Source organism: Pelobates fuscus, chromosome 3 (assembly GCF_036172605.1).
Source record: "Pelobates fuscus isolate aPelFus1 chromosome 3, aPelFus1.pri, whole genome shotgun sequence".
Classification (NCBI taxonomy): Eukaryota; Metazoa; Chordata; class Amphibia; order Anura; family Pelobatidae; genus Pelobates; species Pelobates fuscus.
The window spans coordinates 71,776,382-71,799,204 of record NC_086319.1 but is presented as its reverse complement, the minus strand read 5'-3'; the positions used below and the strand labels follow the sequence as shown (position 1 = coordinate 71,799,204).

Sequence of the window (22,823 nt, the reverse complement as noted above, 5' to 3'; positions counted from 1 at the left end):
TAGTGTACGGAGCATGTGCGAGAATACCGGATGTAGTATTCCCCTCCTCCATTGTGCTGGGCAAGCCATGCGGTCAAACAGGAAGTTAGTTCTTATTCGTTTGATTGGGTAAGAGAATGTGTGGAGCTACTTATGGGTGGAGTTACATGCTTATATATGGAGCCTACACTATTGTCCGGGGCTCAGAACTTGTTGTATTTTGGTGACATTAGTCCCTCTGAGTCCCGATCGGTGAACCGAATAAAGAATCTCTTCCTTCCTGAAGAAACCTGTGGCCATCTCTCTGTGCTTGGCTTCCGTCAGTTTCTCCGGTATCACTATGGGAGGGGGGGGAGAATACTATGGGAGGGGGGGGGAGAATACTATGGGAGGGAGGGGGGAGAATACTATGGGACGGGGTGGAGAATACTATGGAAAGGGGGGGGGGACACTATGGGATGAGGGGGGGGGATACTATGGGAGGGGTGGAAGTTTTCTGGAATTTCCTTCTGAAAATGAGGTGCGTGTTATACGCCGGTGCGTGTTATACGCCGATAAATACGGTATGTCTCTCTCCTCCCTGTGTATGGGTATTTTATGTGAGTCACTGTTTATTATATACTAGCTTGACAAATACTGTTGCAATGGTCGAAATGTTGAAGCTGCTGTGTTCACTCTGTGCACTTAAATAAAGGGACATCGTTTTAAAGGGTGTTCTTGTCATATTTTTTAATATATGGTTTTCAGCCACAGTCAGACAGTGCCAAATTTAAAAACAACAAGTAATGACCACTTCACATATCCAATAATGAGAGGGAAATGGGTATACCATAACACCAGGTATAAAAACAAATATAATTTTTATTTTGAACCAGAGAATGCAAAATTACCACACAAATCGGGAAATAGGATTTAAAGCACGTTTGTGTATGGATCACAGATATATATTTTTTCAAAATTTACCTAAATCTAGTTTTTTACGCACGTATTGCAGACACATTAATTCAGTCAATATGCTCTGCATTGAGAGTTACATTATAAGCAACAGCAGCCACATTGACCCCTTTGGCCGATACCAAGCTGCTCCAGCCAGCACTTTTCATATTACTCAACCCAACATGCCTATATATAAGTTACGTCTATTTATTATATTTTATAATCACAGCCCCGACTCTCGGAAAACCACATTTGATAAACGAGCGTTGATTGTACCGTTTTTTCAAGAAATATTCTCCCCCCCCCCCGTAAAGGCTGCTGATGGTTCCGTCCGGCCACATGCGTTTCCCGCCTTTCCAGCCTGTCTGTCAGGATGTGGGTTTTTGGCGGGAACTTGTAGCTGATCGGTCCGCCTTACCTCAGAGCAGATACAGGTGACGCACTGCGGCTGGTCCTTGCGAGATCAGTCAGGTTACGGCGCATCCAAGGATGACACACATATACTGAGCCCTCAGAGTATTCATAGGGGTGTTTGTTAATGGGTCATTGCGTTAGTATCACTGTATATTCGCTGTACATCAGATTGATCCGAATTAGTAGATAATTATTGTACAAGTAACATTGATTCTACCTATGAGAGTAGATGGACATAGTTATTTACATACCAGATACCTCTAACAAGTGAAGTAGGCTTAGAAGGCAAATACATACATAGGCAGATGGCAGAACTTTTAATGCAGCCATATTCCTTGTTTCTCTCCAGTGGATCATTTTGTAAAACTACACTCTCTGCAAGTGTCTAGTCTGCTTGTTGGGTATCAGCTATTTAGGTGCAACTGCACTGGCAAATCTTCCACTTTAATGGGAGTGCTCCAAACACCATAACCACTACACACACTATGTAGTGTTGATAGAGCCTGGAGTCTGCTCGTTGTATGTAGACAAAGCAATTTTACTACTATTTTAATACGGTTTGACTTAAAAATACTTGGGAGTTCCCCTGGTACCGCTCTTGCCTCCAGTACTCAACCCCTTAAGGACACATGACATGTGTGACACGTCATGATTCCCTTTTATTCCAGAAGTTTGGTCCTTAAGGGGTTAATACAGTATTTTTTGTATGTGCTAAGCACGACGTTGCAAGATTTAGCTCATTGGCAGAGGGCAATCAGCCTACACACATGCCAATGGAGTCAGTGAGTGGTGCTCTGTTAACCCCAGATGAAAAGTCAAGCTGTTTTTAAAAAGCATGCTGTAGTGTTTATGGTGCTTGGAGTTTTTCTTTAACCCCTTAAGGACCAAAGTTCTGGAATAAAAGGGAATCATGACATGTCACACATGTCATGTGTCCTTAAGGGGTTTAAAGGAGTGGCGGCTCAGCTTGACAACCCAAATGATTCTGAACTACATTTTCCATGATGCAAGCAATCTGTAATGGTTAGGTTGTCAGGAGTGCCCTGGTACCCCATGTATGTGGTCAAACTTCTCATGGTTTGACAATTGACCTGGGGTCTAGCATGCATCAATCACTTTCTTTATTGAGAGCCAGTGCACATAGCTTCTGTTAGATTTTCTGAGCAAAGGTTGTCTGAGAGCTTCAGCTGATTGCTCTTAGCCAATGAGCTAATCTCTGCCCCGCCAACTTCTTGGATGAGATGACCGGTGTTTAAAGGGACACTACAGTCACCAGAACAACTCCAGCTTAATGTAGTTTTTCTGGTGTATATAGCCTGTCCTTGCAGGGACTTTCATTTAATGTTTACAAAGAAAAGGCAGTGTTTACATTACTGCCCAATAACCCCTCTAGAGGTAATTTCCGGGGCACGCAGCACTGACATTCACTGTCTCTGCGATTTGCATGAAGGCACTGAACTTTTCCCATGGAGATGCATTGAGTCAATGCTTCTCTATGAGGAGATACTGATTGGCGCAGAGGGAAAGTATTAAATTTGATGATCTGAGTCAAAGGGACGGGCCCGCAATGAGCACACCTTTGCGGCACTCGAAAAAGGTGAGTAAATCACCTTTTTAAGCAGAGGTAATGGGGGCTGGGAGCCTAAACAGCGATTTAGACCTATAGTCTCAGGAATACACATTTGTTTGTTCCTTTAAAGCGGCACGGTCATGCCGAACTTGCCTTTCACCAATCGCTTCCTCTCTCAGGATCCGTTCTTTTCTTTCTAACTGATCTAGTTTTCTTTAACCCCTTAAGGACCAAACTTCTGGAATAAAAGGGAATCATGACATGTCACACATGTCATGTGTCCTTAAGGGGTTAAACAAAAGACAAAGTAGGGACTACTTTATCTTATGAATTTTACCTACGCTTGACCATCTTTGACTCACCCTTTTCTTCGCGATGCCTCCTTTCAGTATTCCTGAATGTCCTGTCTTATAGACAGGACGCTGGTGAAACCACCAAATTTCGTCCTAACAGAGTGAATATAGTTTGTTAATTTGTGTTAGGACAACATTCCGTACTTTTAGCTCGGTTCGAAATTTTATGAATAATAAAATTTTATGAATTAATAAAATTCCGATCCAATCCGTGCTACGGCTGCATCTTGCACCTGCTTAGTAGATAGCTACCTAATTCCCACGGCATTAGGGAACTATCTAGCAAAAGGTTGAAAGACCAAAATTGATCTTCCAGCCAACTTTACGAATACTAAGTAAAGACTAAGGAAGACTGCCCCTACTTGCTATGCCTACTGTTGTAACCCCCCCCCCCCCCTTTACAATAAAGTGCTCCATGGTGGGGTATCCCTTAACTAGCCGGGGAGGCACGCTTATTTAAGTGGCAGATGGGGGCCATAAATGACAATGGGGGGAGAACCTATTGTTGTCGTCCCCCATGAGCATCGTCCCCCGATTGTTCGCAGAGTTTTGTAGCTGAAATTAGTTCCAGGTCGTCAACGACCATGTACTGCTGCCCACATTAGAGAGACAAAATGGCCACCCTTTGTTTGCACACGTGCATTCAGTGATACGAACTGCGGCCACACAGGGGAAACCCTTTCCTCAATAAGTAATTTGCGGTTACCAGCCAGGGGTGGCCGGTTATTAAAAGATGCAAACCCATAGGCCACACAGATGGGGGTTCGGTAAACGAATGGGGGGTACAGACAGCTGACTAAAGGGAATGAAAAGTATATGACAAGCGTCCATTCAGCTACAATTTGTCCCCCCCCCAGCCCTCACCTATGAGCAGCGGGTGGGGGGCCCTAAATGACAATTGCGGGACCTATTGTGTGCCCCCTGGGCCCCCACCCAAGAGCAGAGGGTGGGGAACCATAATGACAATGGGGTGGGGAGGACCTATTCTCCCCCACCTCCACGGGTGATGGGTGGGGACTAAATGTAAAAATAACACCCCACCCCCAGGTGACCCCCTAGTCAACCACCCCACCACCAACACCTCAAAAAAATAAAATGAAGCCCTACCTACCCCGCCAAAAAAATTGTTTGAGGAGGACAATAAAACTAAATACTTACCATTTCATGTCTTCTTTTTTCTAAAACCTTTTTTTTTTTTTTAGCTTTTTCAGCCACAAAAAAGGCCAAATTAAAATCCATAAAGCCAGTCGAACACCAAAAAACATAAATCCAGACGCTAAAAAATCTTTACCCAGTGAGGGTACCACGCAGACTGAGCTCTGAAAGCCTAAGACTGAGCTTATAAAGCCTTCCCACGTCCAGCAATTTGACTCAGAGCGCTCTGATTGGTTTAAGCCAACCAATAAGAGTGCTCTGATAGGTAAATCTTGAGCCTTAGAGGTAACCAATTAGGTAAGGCTCACTACCTATCAGAGCACTTATACACTATGTACCCCCGTTACTTATTTGCATAGTTGCCCCACATTGGGGCACTTTATTGGAGGGCAGGATTTTTTTTAGTAGACTTGCCCCTACTTGTGGTATAGCGAGTAGGGGCATTCGGGAGATTTAAATATTTATTCATATTGACCCCCATAGAGGGAGGGAGGACATGGGGGGATGGGGAGGGGGTTAGGAACTGCTCCCTGGCACTTCTATTTTCACATATTACATGGAGTTTGCTGCGAGCCGGGAGCTCCCTCCTTGTAATAAACAGAACAAATGAACACGGACATTCGGTTTGTTTGTTTGTGTGAAATTTCTATTCATTCATCTTTCTAAATTTCCGACAATAGTGAATGCCCAACTGTTTAACTGGGCATGCGTGGGAATTTCACATCGCTATCTAGTGTGGGCAGATGACGTGTCCCACAGGGCCTTCATCTGCCCACACAATGATGGCGGCGCCCAGGACCTAAGTACGGGCACAAAATAAAGTAAAAAAAATAGGTTATATATAATGCCATGGGGCAATTAGAAGTAGTGGAGTCGGGAGGGGGATTAAAAAAAACAAAAAAAAACTGATGCAGCAATGACAGTGCCGCTTTAAGTGTTTGTTTAAACTAATATATTTTAATACTTTTCTAAACTTTATTTGTTGATTAATGTGTTATGTTTACTGTACACCAACACTCACAGGTATGGCACCCGGGAGGAAACAGGCAAGGAAATCTAATAATCTTCCAGAAGAAAAGGTTTTGCATTCCTATGACTTTCAAGAAATAGAACAAAAACATCTTAGTGGATCAGAAGAAGATCTCATAGAAGGTACAGATTTTCTGTTTTCCAATTGTAAAAGTATAAAACAGGGGTTACCATCCCAGTCATCAAGTTCCTCCTCCAGGATTTAGGGATTACCCTGTTGTTTTTTTCTTTTTCTAAAAACACAGCTTAGACACAAGTGGGTAATCTCCAAATCATGGACTATTAGAGGGTACTTGAGGACTGGGTTGGTAACCAGTGGTATATAGGATTGTATGAATAACAAATTTCAGTAAGACATCACCATTACTCTTTGAACAGTGTAATGGGATATTTCATGAAAAGAACTTCAGTGTTTTCATTGATTTCAACTGGGAGACACAGGGAAGAAGTCAGACCACTGTAAAATAGTTCCTTTAACCCCTTAAGGACACATGACGTGTATGACATGTCATGATTCCCTTTTATTCCAGAAGTTTGGTCCTTAAGGGGTTAAAGGAACACTCAAAACTTTCTGAAGTACTTAGACTGTGGTTCTGTTGATTTTTTTCAAAAATAAGCTCATGGCATCAACATAGAATCACATTTTGCAAATGGAAAATTGGCTTCGTGACACTTTCATCTATTTTAATATATACGAAAATAAATGCCTTCAGACTCCCCTTATTAGGAACCCACAATGGAGCAAAATAAATACGGTTTATGTTCACATAACGTTTCGCATTCACTCCAGTTTTAAATCCGTATTATGCATGGATACAAAATAAAAATAAAAAAAACACAGCAAAACCACATATACTATACAAGTTCACAACTTTATTATATATATATATATCTATATCATAAGAAAACTTTCGGTACAGACGAGGACATTTAAAAGTGGATTCCTAAGGAGGCGAAACACATTGTAGTGTTTTTGTAGTGCACTAAAATAATCAGTCTTTCTTCCAACTTTCTGTTTTATATTTTACAATTGATTTGTTCATTATTAGTTGTGGAAGGCTGGCAACCGTAGCCTGGTAGGCAAATACAAGTACATAAAATACTTTAAAAAGGTAATGGTGCACACAGTGGTTATAGTTATCTCCAAGGGCAAATCTCGGGAAAGCAGTTTATATGTATAGGAAAATAGTTATATAGCCTGTATAATGCACAAATAAAACTAAGTAATTTTAAACGTGCTGTTATGATGCAGACAGTTCATTAGAAAAAACTTCCTGTTTTTGGAAAAATAGAAAACATGCATGTAATACGTGTCATATATATGCAATCAAACATGAGATGTATATATGCTCACTAATTGATTTATTAACAACAACAAAAAAACACACACCAAAAAAAGGCATTATTACATGTGTGCATCGCTAACAAAGTAATTTTAACCATTAGTTTTAAATAAACCCAACGTTAAATTGTGCAAGGGATTTCACATGATAAAACTGGTAGTTAGCTTATGTTTCATGCTGTGGTTCCAAGACCAAGTACTTGTGCTTTTTGTTGCAGAAGAGACTCCAGTCATTGATAAACATGGAAAAAAGCGATCTGCTCCAATAACTAACCAAGACGTAGAAGAAGATCACATGGGGTGATTGTGTTTCATGCCAGTTTTTAAATGTCATTTGTTTCGGACAGGCATTTGTAAATTATGCACTGGACTATACAGCTGTAATCAAAATTATTCAACCTCCATTGAAAGTCAGATTTATTGTCAAAATTTACAGGTTTTCACCTGTTTGCAATGAACAAATCAAAGTACTAAAGATGCGTGCCATTAAAGGGTTGAATAATTTTGAGTCTTATTGAGTGAGAAAGTAAAATGATTGGGGAAGTGAAAAGCAGACTGATTCCCAGTCTGGAATGAATATTCAATTTCACTTGGTGAGCTTCATTGCAATTTGGATATTCAGAAGCTGTGAATTTGTTTTCCACTATGGTTCTGAAAAGGATAATGTACTAACTGGCGTTTTGCACAGGTATAATAAGGGTGGCAGTCTTTGAAAAATGCTTGCTATGAGTCTATGCTAACTTGTTATTGTATATTAAAGGGAAGCTATAGTGCCATGAAAACAAAGTTGTTATCCTGCCACTATAGCTCTCTATAGTGCTTTCCTATGGGGTTTTACATGACATTGGATGTCCTCAAGCATAGCGTGAGAATGTCCAGCGTCAGTTAGGCGACAATAAGTCGCCAAACAACCTAGAAGTTCCTCTAGTGCCTGTCTAGTAGACAGCCACTAGAGGTGGAGTTAACATTCAAACATAATTATTGCAGTTTATTAAAAACTGCAATAATTACGTTTGCAGGGTTAAGGGACCTGGGACTATGCATCCAGACCACTTCAATAAGCAGGTTTTTTTTTATTAGGTATATCATTGCTTTGGTTAACAGACGTAAAAAAACAAATAAAAACTTAATGGATTTTATGTTATAAGAATTCTTCCAATGACTATTATCTGGCGGCAATTTTTTTTTTTTTTTAAATCACTCTCCTTAGTCTTATATAATTTGCTATACAGTTCCTGTTTCTCAAGATGAATAGTCTTACTGAAATTCTGGCTTAACCCCAAATTTTGAACATCAGTTATTGGTGGGAAGTTTAATCATTTTATTCTCACCACTTGTTTCATTAAACAGGCACGGTGTTAATAACGAAGACTAACTATATTATTGGAACTAATGAGTGATTATGCATTATACACGGTAGATAGTAATAAAGTGTGAATGTATGCTCCTATAGATAAAATACCAAAATTCACATTTATTTTCAAGTTTGCGTTTTAAGATTTCACCTGATTGCTTAAATGTTTCTTCTTCCTAGGGGAGAAGTGCAAACCATGCTGGAAAGATTTGGTGGCAAGTATTTTTTTTGTCTAATAATTTATATAGCCTGACGCTGAACTCCCTCACATTATGCATGGGGATGTCTAACATCACCCAAAACCGCATAGAAGAGCATTGTATAATGCTTTCCTATGGGGAAATCCTAATGCGAGCGCGGCCATTGATATTGAGGAGCAAAGTCGGATCCGGCACTGGACCCAGGTAAGTGACAGAAGGGGTTTTTAAACCCTTCTGCACCACAAGGGTGGGGCGCAAGGAAAGGGGAAGCTATAGTGTCAGGAAAACAAGCTTGTTTTCCTGGAACTATAGTTTCCATTTAATTTTTACATTATAAATCTGTTCCAACATGGGTTCATGGGATATGGGGTTCATCTGCTAGCTACAGTGTTGAGTAAAATGATACAAAATAGTACCAGAGTGCAAGAGAACAATTTGGATGAACAATAACTCTAATAGCCTGTCCTCAACTATGTCCCTGATCAGGTCTCAAAATAGGCTTAGCTCACTTACACTGACTGATACTAGCAAATTGACAGCCTTGTTCACAGTTTTGAATAGTAGTTTTAGTTAAAGGGACACTATAGTTACCAAAACAACTTTAGCTTAATGAATCAGTTTTGGCATATAGATCATGCCCTTGCAGTTTCACTGCTCTATTCTGTCATTTAGAAGTTAGCTCACTTTGTTTATGCAGCCATAGTAACACCTTCCTGCATGTGAATTGCACAGCCTTTCTAAACACTTCCTGTAAAGAGCGATCAAATTTTTACACTTCCTTTATCGCACATTCTGTTTAATTTAGAATTTCTTATCTCCTGCTCTGGTAATTGTTTGCTAGACCCTACAAAAGCCTCCCTATGTGTGATCATAGTTCAATTTACAAAACAGGAGATAAAAACTTCTAAAGTTAAAGGGACACTCCAGGCACCCAGACCATTTCTGCTCATTGGAGTGGTCTGGGTGCCAACTCACACTACTCCTAATCCTGCAAGTGTAATTATTGCAGTTTTTTATAAACTGCAATAATTACCTTGCAGGGTTAACTCCACCTCTAGTGGCTGTCTACTAGACAGGCACTAAAGGTCACTTCCTGATTTCTAGCAAGGATTTTCCTTGCTAGAGCGTCGCTGGACGTCCTCACGCTGTGTGTGGACCTCCAGCGTCGCTCATTTCCCCATAGGAAATAATTGAAAATCTTTTTCAATGCTTTCCTGTGGGGAGCGCTAATGCGCATGCGCGGCATTGCCGCGCATGCGCATTAGGTCTCCTCGGCCGGTGGGCGGGATCAGTCTCGCCCGCCGGCCGACGGAATCAGAGGGAGGAGCGGCGCGGAGGAGGAGACAGCGACGAGGGACATCGTCGCTGCCTCAGGTATGTGACTGAAGGGGTTTTCACCCCTTCAGTAACCGGGGATTGGTGGGTGGGAGGGAGAGGGACCCTCCAGTGCCAGGAAAACGGATTGTTTTCCTGGCACTGGAGTTTCCCTTTAACCTGATTAAACATGTTTTTTTTTCATGCAGGATGTGTCAGTCACAGCCAAATGAGGTGTGGCTAGGGCTGCATTAGCAGAAACAAAAGTATTTAACTCCTAAATGGCAGTGAATTGAGCAACGAGACTGCATTATTAAACGTAAGTTGTTTTGGGGACTAGAGTGTCCGTTTAATGAAAAGGAACAAGAGCATTTTAAGAAGTTGCAATAATGACTTACTCCATAGACAGGAAAACCCAATCAAGTGGCCATGAATTTTATATTTTAGCAATGGATAAAATTTGAATTACTGTATTTATTTTGTTTAATACAGCTGATATAAGCAAAGCTCTTTTAGCAAAAAAGAAAAGATTGGAAATGTACACTAAGGCTTCACTGAAAACAAGTAACCAAAAGATTGAGAATGTATGGAAAACACAGCAAGAACAGAGGTGAGAATGTCTCTATAAAGCGTCTCTATATGTGCAGCTTACAAAAGATATACATCAGGGTTCAAGAAATTTATAATGGGTAAGGTACACACACAATTAACTCAAGATCGCATGACAAATGTCCACTCAAATGAAATGGTTACCATAACAATAATGTACACAAGTAGATTAAAAGGCAACATTGAATAAAATGCAACCAAATGCTTTTAAAATAACATAATTTGGCTACAATAGCAATAGTATACAACAGCGGTTCCCAAAAGGTGTGCCGCAGCGCCCTGGACGGGCACACAGGGCAGCCGCAAGATATTTTCCCAGTGCTATGATCATAGCACTGGGAAAAGTGTCTCCCTCTCCTCTGCAGGACCGGAGGGGAGATCAGAGATCTCCCTCTCTGGCCCGCTAGCAGTGTAATGCTGGCAGCCAGCAGGGAAGGGAGTGAGAGAGGACCCGGGGGAGCTCTAACCTGCAATTCGGCCGGGTTCTGCCCTTGCGAGGCTGCTAGAGTTCACTCTCACCACTGGGACCACCAGGGCTTCTCCACCGGACCACCAGGGATTGACCCCCTCCCAGGCATAGGTATGCAGGGAGGGAGCATATAAAATTATCATTTTTAATAATATTAACACACTGTACCACACACACTGTACCCCTCATACAACCTGCCCCCACACACACACTGTACCCCTTACGCACCATCTGCACCACATACACAGACACTGCACCCCTCACACACGCACCACACACACACACACATATTGCACGCCTCACACACACTACTGCCCCTATCTCATTCTACAGTCCCTATCCCGGCAGATCCCAGGTAAGTTGTCAAACTGTTCTTAAACAGTTTTACTACTTACCCTGGGAGGGCACTACGACTCTACAGGCATCATAACCACTACAAAGTATTGTTTCTTTAAATAATCTACCTGCAAGCCAGCCAAGCATTTACATCAGAAGAGATTACCCAGCTAGTTCTGCTAGAACAATTTTTTAATGGACTGAATCCAAAAGTGCAGAAGTGGGTGAGAGACCGAAAACCTACCACCCTCTCGGAAGTAGCCAGGCAGGCTGATGAGTACCAGGATGCCCACAGGCAATCCCGGACTAGCTTCAGGCCAAGCCCCAGACTCCTGCCCAACACCCAAGGGCCACCGATCAGGACTCATGCCTAACACACCGGCAAATACAGGGAGTGCAGAATTATTAGGCAAATGAGTATTTTGACCACATCATCCTCTTTATGCATGTTGTCTTACTCCAAGCTGTATAGGCTTGAAAGCCTACTACCAATTAAGCATATTAGGTGATGTGCATCTCTGTAATGAGAAGGGGTGTGGTCTAAGGACATCAACACCCTATATCAGGTGTGCATAATTATTAGGCAACTTCCTTTCCTTTGGCAAAATGGGTCAAAAGAAGGACTTGACAGGCTCAGAAAAGTCAAAAATATTTTCATTCAAAATTGTCAACAGGGTCGCAAGAAGCGTGTGGAAAAACCAAGGCGCAAAATAACTGCCCATGAACTGAGAAAAGTCAAGCGTGCAGCTGCCAAGATGCCACTTGCCACCAGTTTGGCCATATTTCAGAGCTGCAACATCACTGGAGTGCCCAAAAGCACAAGGTGTGCAATACTCAGAGACATGGCCAAGGTAAGAAAGGCTGAAAGACGACCACCACTGAACAAGACACACAAGCTGAAACGTCAAGACTGGGCCAAGAAATATCTCAAGACTGATTTTTCTAAGGTTTTATGGACTGATGAAATGAGAGTGAGTCTTGATGGGCCAGATGGATGGGCCCGTGGCTGGATTGGTAAAGGGAGAGAGCTCCAGTCCGACTCAGACGCCAGCAAGGTGGAGGTGGAGTACTGGTTTGGGCTGGTATCATCAAAGATGAGCTTGTGGGGCCTTTTCGGGTTGAGGATGGAGTCAAGCTCAGGTCCCAGTCCTACTGCCAGTTTCTGGAAGACACCTTCTTCAAGCAGTGGTACAGGAAGAAGTCTGCATCCTTCAAGAAAAACATGATTTTCATGCAGGACAATGCTCCATCACACGCGTCCAAGTACTCCACAGCGTGGCTGGCAAGAAAGGGTATAAAAGAAGAAAATCTAATGACATGGCCTCCTTGTTCACCTGATCTGAACCCCATTGAGAACCTGTGGTCCATCATCAAATGTGGGATTTACAAGGAGGCAAAACAGTACACCTCTCTGAACAGTGTCTGGGAGGCTGTGGTTGCTTCTGCACGCAATGTTGATGGTGAACAGATCAAAACACTGACAGAATCCATGGATGGCAGGCTTTTGAGTGTCCTTGCAAAGAAAGGTGGATATATTGGTCACTGATTTGTTTTTGTTTTGTTTTTGAATGTCAGAAATTTATATTTGTGAATGTTGAGATGTTATATTGGTTTCACTGGTAAAAATAAATAATTGAAATGGGTATATATTTGTTTTTTGTTAAGTTGCCTAATAATTATGCACAGTAATAGTCACCTGCACACACACATATCCCCCTAAAATAGCTAAAACTAAAAACAAACTAAAAACTACTTCCAAAAATATTCAGCTTTGATATTAATGAGTTTTTTGGGTTCATTGAGAACATGGTTGTTGTTCAATAATAAAATTAATCCTCAAAAATACAACTTGCCTAATAATTCTTCACTCCCTGTAGATACACTGGGCGCAACGGAGTACGGAGAAATTCGGGCACTAAGAGACTGCACTCAGAATTGGAAACAAGCGGCATGGATCTGACCAGGACCACCACCTGAGGCTCGGGCAACAGCTCACTATTATCACACGGATTCTGCCCCTCTCAACCTCAGAGTGGAGGATTCGGAGGAACACTGTCCTACACAGGGCTGGCCCGATACAGGCGGATACTGACAACAGACAACACCATCGCCAGACAATTCATCTAAATGGCAAGATAACACAGGGGCTGCGAGATTCCGGTGCCACCATCACCCTGGTCCAACGTCACCTGGTTCCAGATTCCGACCGCACAGGAGGTTCTGTGGCAGTGCAGGGTGGCGGGGGAGACAATCCACAGGTTACCCACAGCCAGAGTACATGTACATTGGGGTGCCGGAGCAGGATTACTTAATGTGGGATTGATCCAGGACCTTCGCGCTGATTTCTTGCTGGGGAACGATCTCGGCCCGATGACTTCAGCTTTTGTCCCAACCCAGGGCACCAACAAGACCTATCCAGTTACCACCTGGTCGCAGGCCTACACCACGGAAAACACCGCACACTCTCTAGGTCCAGGCAAGAACACTTTCCCAAAACGTAACCCCATTGCCTGGGATACCCCCACAGCATTTGGGCAGGAAATGCCCACCCCAGACAAATGGCCAAATGTGAAAGGTTTAGTGGCACCTTAAAACAGATGACTTTCACGGACACACGTCAGGACTGGGAGAGATTCCTGCCTCACCTCCTATTTGCTTACAGGGAAGTGCCGCAGGAATCTACAGGATTCTTCCCATTCAAACTATTGTTCAGGCGACGAGTTAGAGGTCCCCTAGATTTAATCCGGGAACACTGGGAGGGGACAGTAGGTGAGGATGGTACCCCTGTTATACCATATGTGCTGGAGTTCTGGGACCGCTTAAAGGAATTGACTCAGAAAGTGCGCCAATGGTATGACAGAGGTGCCAGGGGCCGGAGTTTTCAGATTGGCCAAAAGGTTTTTATTTTAAAACCTGTTCGCCACGACAAGCTCCAAGCCGCCTGGCAGGGCCCATACCAAGTGGAATAGCACGACCCTCTTCTGTGCGGACTACCGGAGACTTAATGACAAAACCGAATCCAACGCTTACCCCATGCCCAGGATAGATGAGCTCTTGGATCGGATGGCCAGAGGTTAATACCTCATGACCATCGATCTATGTAAGGGCTATTGGCAAATCCCCGTAGCGCCTGATGCCATTCCCAAGTCAGCCTTTGTCACACCGTTTGGCCTGTAACAATTTACGGTCATGCCATTCGGGATGAAAAACTTGGGAAGAGCATTTGGGACACACAGGCGCTGTAATAGGCCGGCTTCTACAATTCAGTCTAACTCTCAAACCAAGCAAATGTCATATATGGCAAAAGTTCAGTACTTGGGACACCGGGTGGGGTGTGGGAAACAAAAACCTGAACCCGCCAAAGTCGAAGCAGTAGAAAACCCAGGTCTAGCATTCCTAGGGACAGCTGGCTACTACCGCAAATTCGTCCCGAACTACAGCATCCTGGCCAAACCCCTCACTGATATTACCAAGAAGACCCTTCCCCGCCAAGTAGTGTGAACAGGCCATTGTTAATAGTCCTGTACTAGCCGCTCCCAATCCATCTAAACAGTTTCCTGTTCACACAGATGCTTCAATTTTTGGATTGGGAGCGGTATTGAGCCAGGTTGGAGAAGATGGCGGTGAACATCCCGTAGCTTCAGCAGAAAGATTCTACCCAGAGAAGTAAGCTATGCCACCATAGAGAAGAATCCCTGGCTGTTGTGTGGGCCCTAATTCAACCCTACTTGTACGGACAGCAGTTCACCCTACTGCCGGATCACAACCCGTTGCTATGGCTCGACCGAGTGGCGGGGGATAATGCCCGGTTTTTGCGTTGGAGTTTGGTGTTACAACCGTATGACTTTACTATCCACTACCGGCCCGTGAAACAAAATGCTGATGGGTTATCTAGACGAACTGAACTGTAAGAGTGATCCGTGAGTACTCCCCGGACATCCACAAGCCGGTCCAGTAACGATCAGACTGTATAACGGCTTGTGGTTAAGGGGGAGCAGTGTAGAAGAATGTCCCTTTTTCCTTCCCTTTGTTCGGCTGTCCATACCCCTCGCTCGTTTACCTAACTCCTATCTGTGTGGTCAATGAGCTTGGTTCATTTAACAACCGACCATCCCTGGCTGTTAACCTCAAATTGCTCATTAAAGAAAGGCCCTGTGTGGCCGCCGTTTTTATTACTGAATGCACGTGTGCAAACACATAGCGTCCATTTTGTCTCTCAAACGTGGGCAGCGGTATATGGTAGTCGACGGCCTGGAACTAATTTCAGCTACTGGACTCCGCAAACACCAGGTATACTTTTACCGCTGCCCATTCAACTTCCCGAACCAGTAGGAAAAGGGCGTTCGGGAGACCTAAACTACCGAACAGCGGGAACGTTCGTATGCTAGCAGCCGGGGGAAGCCTTCGTCAGCGTTCGTTTGAGAAATCCCAAAAGAAGACCGGTCAAAACCTCGTGGTCAATCGGTCTAAACTTCACTCGAATGGCGCTCCTACTCTACCAAACTGATCTGAGTGATACTTTTGTGGAGTTCTGAGATACTAAAATATGTTTTTTTTAATTCTGTATTTTATTTGTGCATGGAAATATACATATAGAACACCTTGCCACAATAGCTAGAGTATGCAGATTTAAACAAAGGTGTACGTCAGTTAGGCAGTGGAAAAACTTTGCACATTTTAAAATTTTTTAACGCTTAACAATGAGTTATGTCTAGGCTGACTATTGATAAAAATAAGAAACTGGATTAGCTTAAAACAGGTTATAATGGTGATAGATAACATTGCAGGCTAGTTGTTCAAGCCTACGTTACTATGTAATAGATATGCTAGTGATTAGCTGTGTCTGGCTAAACATGCTGTTTAGAGCAAAATATGCTTCATATGTTAGTGTCTAAGTTGCGCAGGCTGGGAAGTCCAGCAGAGAGTAGCTTAGGCAGGCTAAGGAGACTGATATAGCTAGAGAGTCGAACCACAGTGAGCAGATTAGTAGATAGTGCAAAAGAGTAAAACAAAAGGTCGCAGGCGTCAGAGAAAGCAATTAGCGTGCCGTTAGCGGTGTTGAATGACATGCTGAGGTGCTTGAATGTACCGCTGGGCATAGAGGCTGGGAGGTGGAAAAAATATACACTGAACCTGTACATGAAAACAATTCGAGTAGTAACTAGTGAAACATTCACCATAGGTTGCTGCGATTCTATAGTGTATTACTGGTTATCATTGCATCATTCTATTATAGGTAATAGCTATACTGGTGAGGTATGACATTTTATCTATGCGTTCTGCCATTAATTTAGGTATCTGATCACAGTTTAGGTAGGGATATTCACGTTTAGCTCAAAGCATGGATTACAGTTAACATTTGTGTCTCTGGGCGTTCAGCTGGCTGAAGCACTGTGAGAACGCCAGGAACCCTGCTCTGTGTCCAGACTGGCAGCCGGAACGCAGGTAGCTGCTGTACTTCACCCGATACCACTGGTGTGCTTTGGTGGGTAGTCCATTCCATGACCCAGCGTGGTGCTCTGTGACGGGTGTCGGTCTTCAGTCGAGTCTGATCTGAGCAGATGTATCGTTGCATGACCGGCGCTTTTCTGGGCATGTTTCAGTGAGGCTGTCTCCTGTATAGCGGCACGGCGTTTAGCCACCGCCTTGGAGAGAAGAGCAGTGTCACGCTGGTCCAAGGTTCTTTGCTGAGGTGAATCGCTGGAGTTTAGGGGTTGCTTGGTGTCCCGGCTCCTGTGTGGGTGGGAGCGGGTGCGTGCGCCCAGGTAGCCTGGTTTGGTTTCCCGCCGTAGCGGGTTTTGGTGCCTGCGTGGTCGGATGGTCGCTTTGAATGCCTGAAGTGAAAGCCCATAATGGCGTCGGCGGGTTGCAGGGCGGATCCACGAGGCCACCACTCGCGCTGCTCGATTGTAGGGAATTCCCCGATCACACAGTGCTGAGCAGAGGTCCAGACAGAGTCTGTCGAGGGCTTCCAGGGGGTGAGTGGTTGATTGGGTGCCTGTGCTCTGTCCCTTTGGTCTCTGTGGAGCGGCCATCTTGAATGTGCCTTAAAATGGTAGGAAATGGGAGGAAATGGTAGATCAGCAAATTCGGTGGGGGGATCTGGTGCCGGAGAGAGCGGCCGCCTCTCCCCAGCTCAAACTCCAGTAGGCCGCACCTGGCGTCTCGCTCCCCCGGCCCCGACGGGCTCCAGAGAAGTATCTCTCGATTCAGGAGTGCACCCCCGACATGGGTAGTGCACCCCGATGAGTCTTTGGGCTATATAGCCGTCGATTATGCTCGTTATTCTGCTCGCCTAGCAGGAGCTCTTGTCCCCCACGTCTAGCCAGCTATGTGGTCAGGCTCCGCCTCCACTAAAATATGTTTTATGCTGTTTTACAATATTGTATATTTTCTGTACCTGGGAGATAATGTAATTAACCCCTTAAGGACTGAGCCAAATGTACACGTTGTGAACAAAACAAAATGTAAACAAAACCTAGCATTTGAACTACATGTCTGTCCAACTGTAATTCACCTCTTTCATATTAAATGCACCCACCCTTATTATATATCATTCTATTCAGGGGAAAAGGGGCTTTCACTTAATATCAAGTATTTAGCTATGAAACATAATTTAATATGAAAAAAATTAGAGAAAATAAGACATTTGTTATTATTTTAGTTCTACATGACATTTTAACTGTCAATGTCATAATACTGTTTGCTTTTACTGCAATAAAATACACATATTTGTATTCAGCAAAGTCTCACGTGTAAAACAGTACCCCCTATGTACAGGTTTTATGGTGTTTTTGGAAGTTACAGGGTCAAATATAGCACGTTACATTTGAAATTGAAATTCGCCAGATTGGTTACGTTGCCTTTGAGACTGTATAGTAGCCCAGGAATAAAATTTACACCCATAATGGCATACCATTTGCAATAGTAGACAACCCAAGGTATTGCAAATGGGGTATGTCCAGTCTTTTTTAGTAGTCATTTGGTCACAAACACTGGGCAAAAATAGTGTTAGTATTTGTTTGTGTGTGAAAAATGCAAAAAACACCAATTTTGGCCAGTGTTTGTGACTAAGTGGCTACTAAAAAAGACTGGACATACCCCATTTGCAATACCTTGGGTTGTCTACTATTGCAAATGGTATGCCATCATAGGGGTCATTTTCATTCTTGGGCTACCATAGGGTCTCAAAGGCAACGTAACCAATCTTAATGTGAAATTTTAATGTGAAAAAAATGAAACACAAGCCTTATATTTGGCGCTGTAACTTTTGAAAACACCATAAAACCTGTACATGAGGAGTACTGTTGTACTCGGGAGACTTCGCTGAACACAAATATTTGTGTTTCAAAACAGTAAAAAGTATCACAGCAATAATATCGTCCGTGTAAGTGCTGTTTGTGCGTGAAAAATTCAAAAAACTTCACTTTTACTGGCAATATCATCGTTGTAATACATCTTACTGTTTTAAAACACTAATATTTGTGTTCAGCGAAGTCTCCCGAGTAAAACAGTACCCCCCATGTACAGGTTTTATGGTGTCTTGGAAAGTTGTAGGTTTTAATATATAGTGCTAGCAATTTTTTTTTTTTTTTAAATTCTTTATTTTGGGTGTGCACAGATTAAACAAATAGCCGGTATGCGCCACAACAGCGACATCCAGTATAATAAACAAACATTGGTATTACATGTCATGGCATTCGGTACATTGGCACATTTTTATAATATTACAGTAGTTTAGGTTTACGTTTAGTTGCATTCTACGTTTACGTTTAGTTAAATTCTAATAGTTGACTCGAAAGTGTTACATCTCACTTGTCTGCTTATGCAGTGATGAAATGGTTGCTTGTTACGCTATCTTTAAGATTCGGGTAGCTTAGAGACATAGAGCAAACCATAAAAGCAGCGCTGTCGTTAAGGTTCTAAATTAGCGATTAAAAGAGAGGTACTTAGCTATACATACTCAGAGACATAGTGGGAGATGAAGTAGTCAACATGCTCTGTTGGCGCTTAAGGTATAGTGTAACATGCTAGGAGAGTACAGTGCAATTAATTACTAACTGAGAGAAGGCAAGCATATAATGGTAGTCTAACGCTCTGAATGCCTATCAATTGTACTCGTGGTTTTAACCGTGCTTTCAGACATGCTAGAAGAAGTATCACCCATCCGGGGGACCGAAAGTGCCCATAGCAACAGGAGACTAATAGGAGCATATGGCTTATCAACAAAATAAAATAACAGAAACTGAACTAATGCATTGCTTAGGCTTGGATGTGTGCGACAGCAGGTTTGCAGGAGGCAATCGATGCCCTCCGTAATTATAGCACAGTCCTGTTTCGGTGTGTCCATCAGCAAACAGGATAGTCCCACCACTAACCAGAGTGGTTTCCAGATGATGCGGGGCCGGACGCTTGGTAGAGGCTGCGATGCCATTTGCGATTTCATTGCCGAATTCAGGATGAGGAGTTTAAGATGGGTCATGCCCTGTAGTAGGCGTCTCGGTCTTCGCAGTACCGCAGCTGATGTTGCTTGAGGGGTCCCGGTTGGCAAGTGCTGGGCTTGTTCCCATGAAGTTGTAGCAGTCAAACTCAGGCATGTCAGGTTTCTTTAAAAGTCTGCTGGGACCTTGTTGAGCCCAGTGGCTCAGTGGTATAACCCTCTTGCTCCCTGCTGTCGGCCATGCATGTGGCAGCCGCCATTTTAGGTAAGGCTTCATTGCCGTTTTGGAGTTATCCAGCAACTCACAGGTGGGCAGTAGAAAAGGTGGATCCCCCATGGGACGGCACTGGCAGCGGTCTTTGAGGTGCAGCCCTGTCATCTCCCTGCCTCTGTTGGTACTCATTTGTTAGGATGTGAGGTGCGGCGGGCTGTTTCTGGCACTGTGAGTTGATGCTTTTACTCGTGGCCGTCGCCATCTTGGCTTCAGGCTTTGGGCCTTCGCAGCGGTCAGGCAAGTTCCAGCTTTGACTGTGGCGTGAGGGCCGGGATCACCCCCGGCCCAGAAGGGGGGGGGGACCGGGGCTGGGTCCGCACAGAGGAGGTTTTCGGGCTCCGTCGGGCGGGATAGTGGAGCGGCGGCCGTCCACTCCACTCACCGCCAGGAAAGGTCCCGCCTGGTGCAGCTGAGATCTCCCCTCCGGGGGACTAAGACTCTAAGAGCAAGCCTCTCCCCGGTTCGGGCAGCTCTTACCCATCGATGGTTGCAGGTTTGGGTGGTATGAGTGGTCAGATTCTGTATTTCCAGGCATCATATGCAGGAGCTGATGGTCCCTGCGACCGCTCTGCTCGGCGGCCCGGCCCCGCCCCCATAGTGCTAGCAAATTAAATTCCCTATACTTTCGGCATGGGTTGTCAGGCAGGTCCCGCTATTTTTAATTAATTAAGATACCTAATTATGTAAAAATATTACATAAATATATATGTAGAATTAATATATGTGTATATATATATATATATATATACGGATGTTTTTATATATATATAATTTTTAAAAATATTTTTATTTATATATAGGTGTGTGTGTGTATATATATATATATATATATATATATAGTGATATATACGTATATATTTATGTATATAGATATATATATTTCGTTCTACGTGTATTTTGATATAAATATAGATATATATTAATATCACAATACAGTTAGAATTAAATAACACACATCTATATATTTAAAAAAAAAAATTATTTAATTTTTTAACGTATTTACATATTTTTTTATATTATATATATATATATATATATATATTTAATCAGTATCAGTCTACGTGTAATTTGATATTTATATATAATTATATATATATTAATAGTAAAATACACCTAGACAGTGTATGTGTATGTGTGTGTGTATATATATATATATATATATATATATGATCTAAGTATATAATTTTTTTTTTAACACTTATTTTAACTTTAATTTATTTTATTTCCAGCCAGCAGGGGGACTACCTGTCATTACAGGCAGGCCCCCTGCTGGCAATGCAGCAGGCAGCTAACCCGGCCATGTGATTGTGAGGTCCTCGCAAGGACCTCACTCTCACATGGCCGGGGGGGCGCAGGAGGAAGGATCTGCCGCGGGGGACTCCCTGGGAAAGTAAAAAAAAACGGAGGGCGCACTATTACGCTCTGCGTTGTTTAGAGCCGCTTAGAATAGGGCGTAGTAGTACCTCCGGTTTTAAGGGGTTAAAGGAGCACTATAGTGCCAGGAAAACAAACTTTTTATGGGCACTATAGGGTCATTAGGGCCCCCCTCCCCTTCAGCCACTTTCCTTTCTCCAGCACTGGGCTTCCTCTGTGTTGGGGAACTCTCCACACCCTGCCGACGTCAGATCCGAATGCGCATGCGCAGCGCGCTCATTCAAACGGCACCATAGGAAAGCATTACTCAATGCTTTCCTATGGACGTCCAGCATCTTCACAGTGAGAATCGCGGAAGCTCCTCTAGCGGCTGTCAGTGAGACAGCCGCTAGATACTGGATTAACACGTAGTGAAACATAGAAGTTTCTCTTAAACTGCTTTGTTTTCAGCTGCAGGGTTAAACCTAGAGGGAGTATTATTATACTTTTATTACTATATACTTATTGTATACTTTTAATAATAAATTACGTTTGGCTTTATCTCTGTGCCATTCATATTTTTATTATATATATTTTTATCACTCCAATTTTATATTAGCCTTTCCTGGCATTTTATATATCCTAAGGTGGGGATTATACCACCCACGCCGTATCTCAAGTGCAGTGTCATCTGCACTGTATACTGTGAGTATATTTATTTTGTTTTGTATATACCACATCTTATCTTCAGAGAGCACTATCTGTTATATATTTTTCTCCCTTCTCCTGAGAATTGGACAGCACCAGTGGATCAGAATTTCCTGATATCCTACTAGCAGGGATTATACTGCAGAACGCCCATTCCACCTGAGCTGGTTATAGCTCATACAAATGTGAGTTTATTACATCTTTATTCTTCATTTTCCACGTACCCCACAATCTGCACCATTGGTCCTTTTCCCTTTTATATTTTACATATCACGGGAGGATCCAAAGCATCATAAGAAGAGAGAACACCAGCGCAACATAGACATTTATCCTCCTTTTTATATTGACTTTTATATATATTTATATATATCCTTTTTATATTTTTATTGGGACTTATTTTATTGTATCTCTTGGCGCAGCCTTTTCTCCCCTTTTTTCCTGTTAAACCTAGAGGGATCTGGCCCCCAGACCACTTCATTGAGCTGAAGTGGTCTGGGTGCCTATAGTGGCCCTTTAAAGAGTTGTTCTTACTCAATTATCTTCCGGGCACAGAGGAGGAGTTTGTGAACTATTTACTTGTCCCCTCTCAGGTCCACTAGGGGAATGTCCCTGGAATATGATGTAAGAAACCCCTTGCATGGGGAGTTGCATAAAAGCCAGCTGTGGCTGAATAGAAATCAGTTGACTCCCAGAACTGTGTGTCGTCCAGTTACTGGGGGGATTGTGCCTTGGATATTGTATTGCTTCCTCAGCTACAAGAAGTCTACAGCGGGAATATTGGAGCTCCAACCTAAAAAATGTTTGACTTCGGTCGCCTTGGATAAATATTAAAATATTAAGGGCGCCTTGAACCTAAAAGGTTTGGGGACCACTGGTATACAAAATAAAAGGTGCTTAAAAATACATAGTAATTAGAAAGCAGGTATAAATCCCACTATAAAAAAAAAACACATAATTACCATAGTAACAATACACAGATAGTGAAAGT

General features: G+C 43.0%; 1 protein-coding gene across 1 annotated transcript in view; it reads left to right on the top strand.

The window, feature by feature from the left end:
- The first annotated feature begins 1,276 nt into the window (after window positions 1–1,276).
- SYCP3 (synaptonemal complex protein 3) overlaps window positions 1,277–22,823 on the top strand; it is a 29,205-nt gene continuing 7,658 nt past the window's right edge. Inside the window, exons 1-5 of the mRNA XM_063447194.1 lie at window positions 1,277–1,349; window positions 5,431–5,559; window positions 6,997–7,078; window positions 8,313–8,347; window positions 10,139–10,256. Of these exons, the coding sequence (XP_063303264.1) occupies window positions 5,433–5,559; window positions 6,997–7,078; window positions 8,313–8,347; window positions 10,139–10,256 (362 nt within the window). The 5' untranslated portion in view covers window positions 1,277–1,349; window positions 5,431–5,432. The remainder of the gene's footprint in view (window positions 1,350–5,430; window positions 5,560–6,996; window positions 7,079–8,312; window positions 8,348–10,138; window positions 10,257–22,823) is intronic.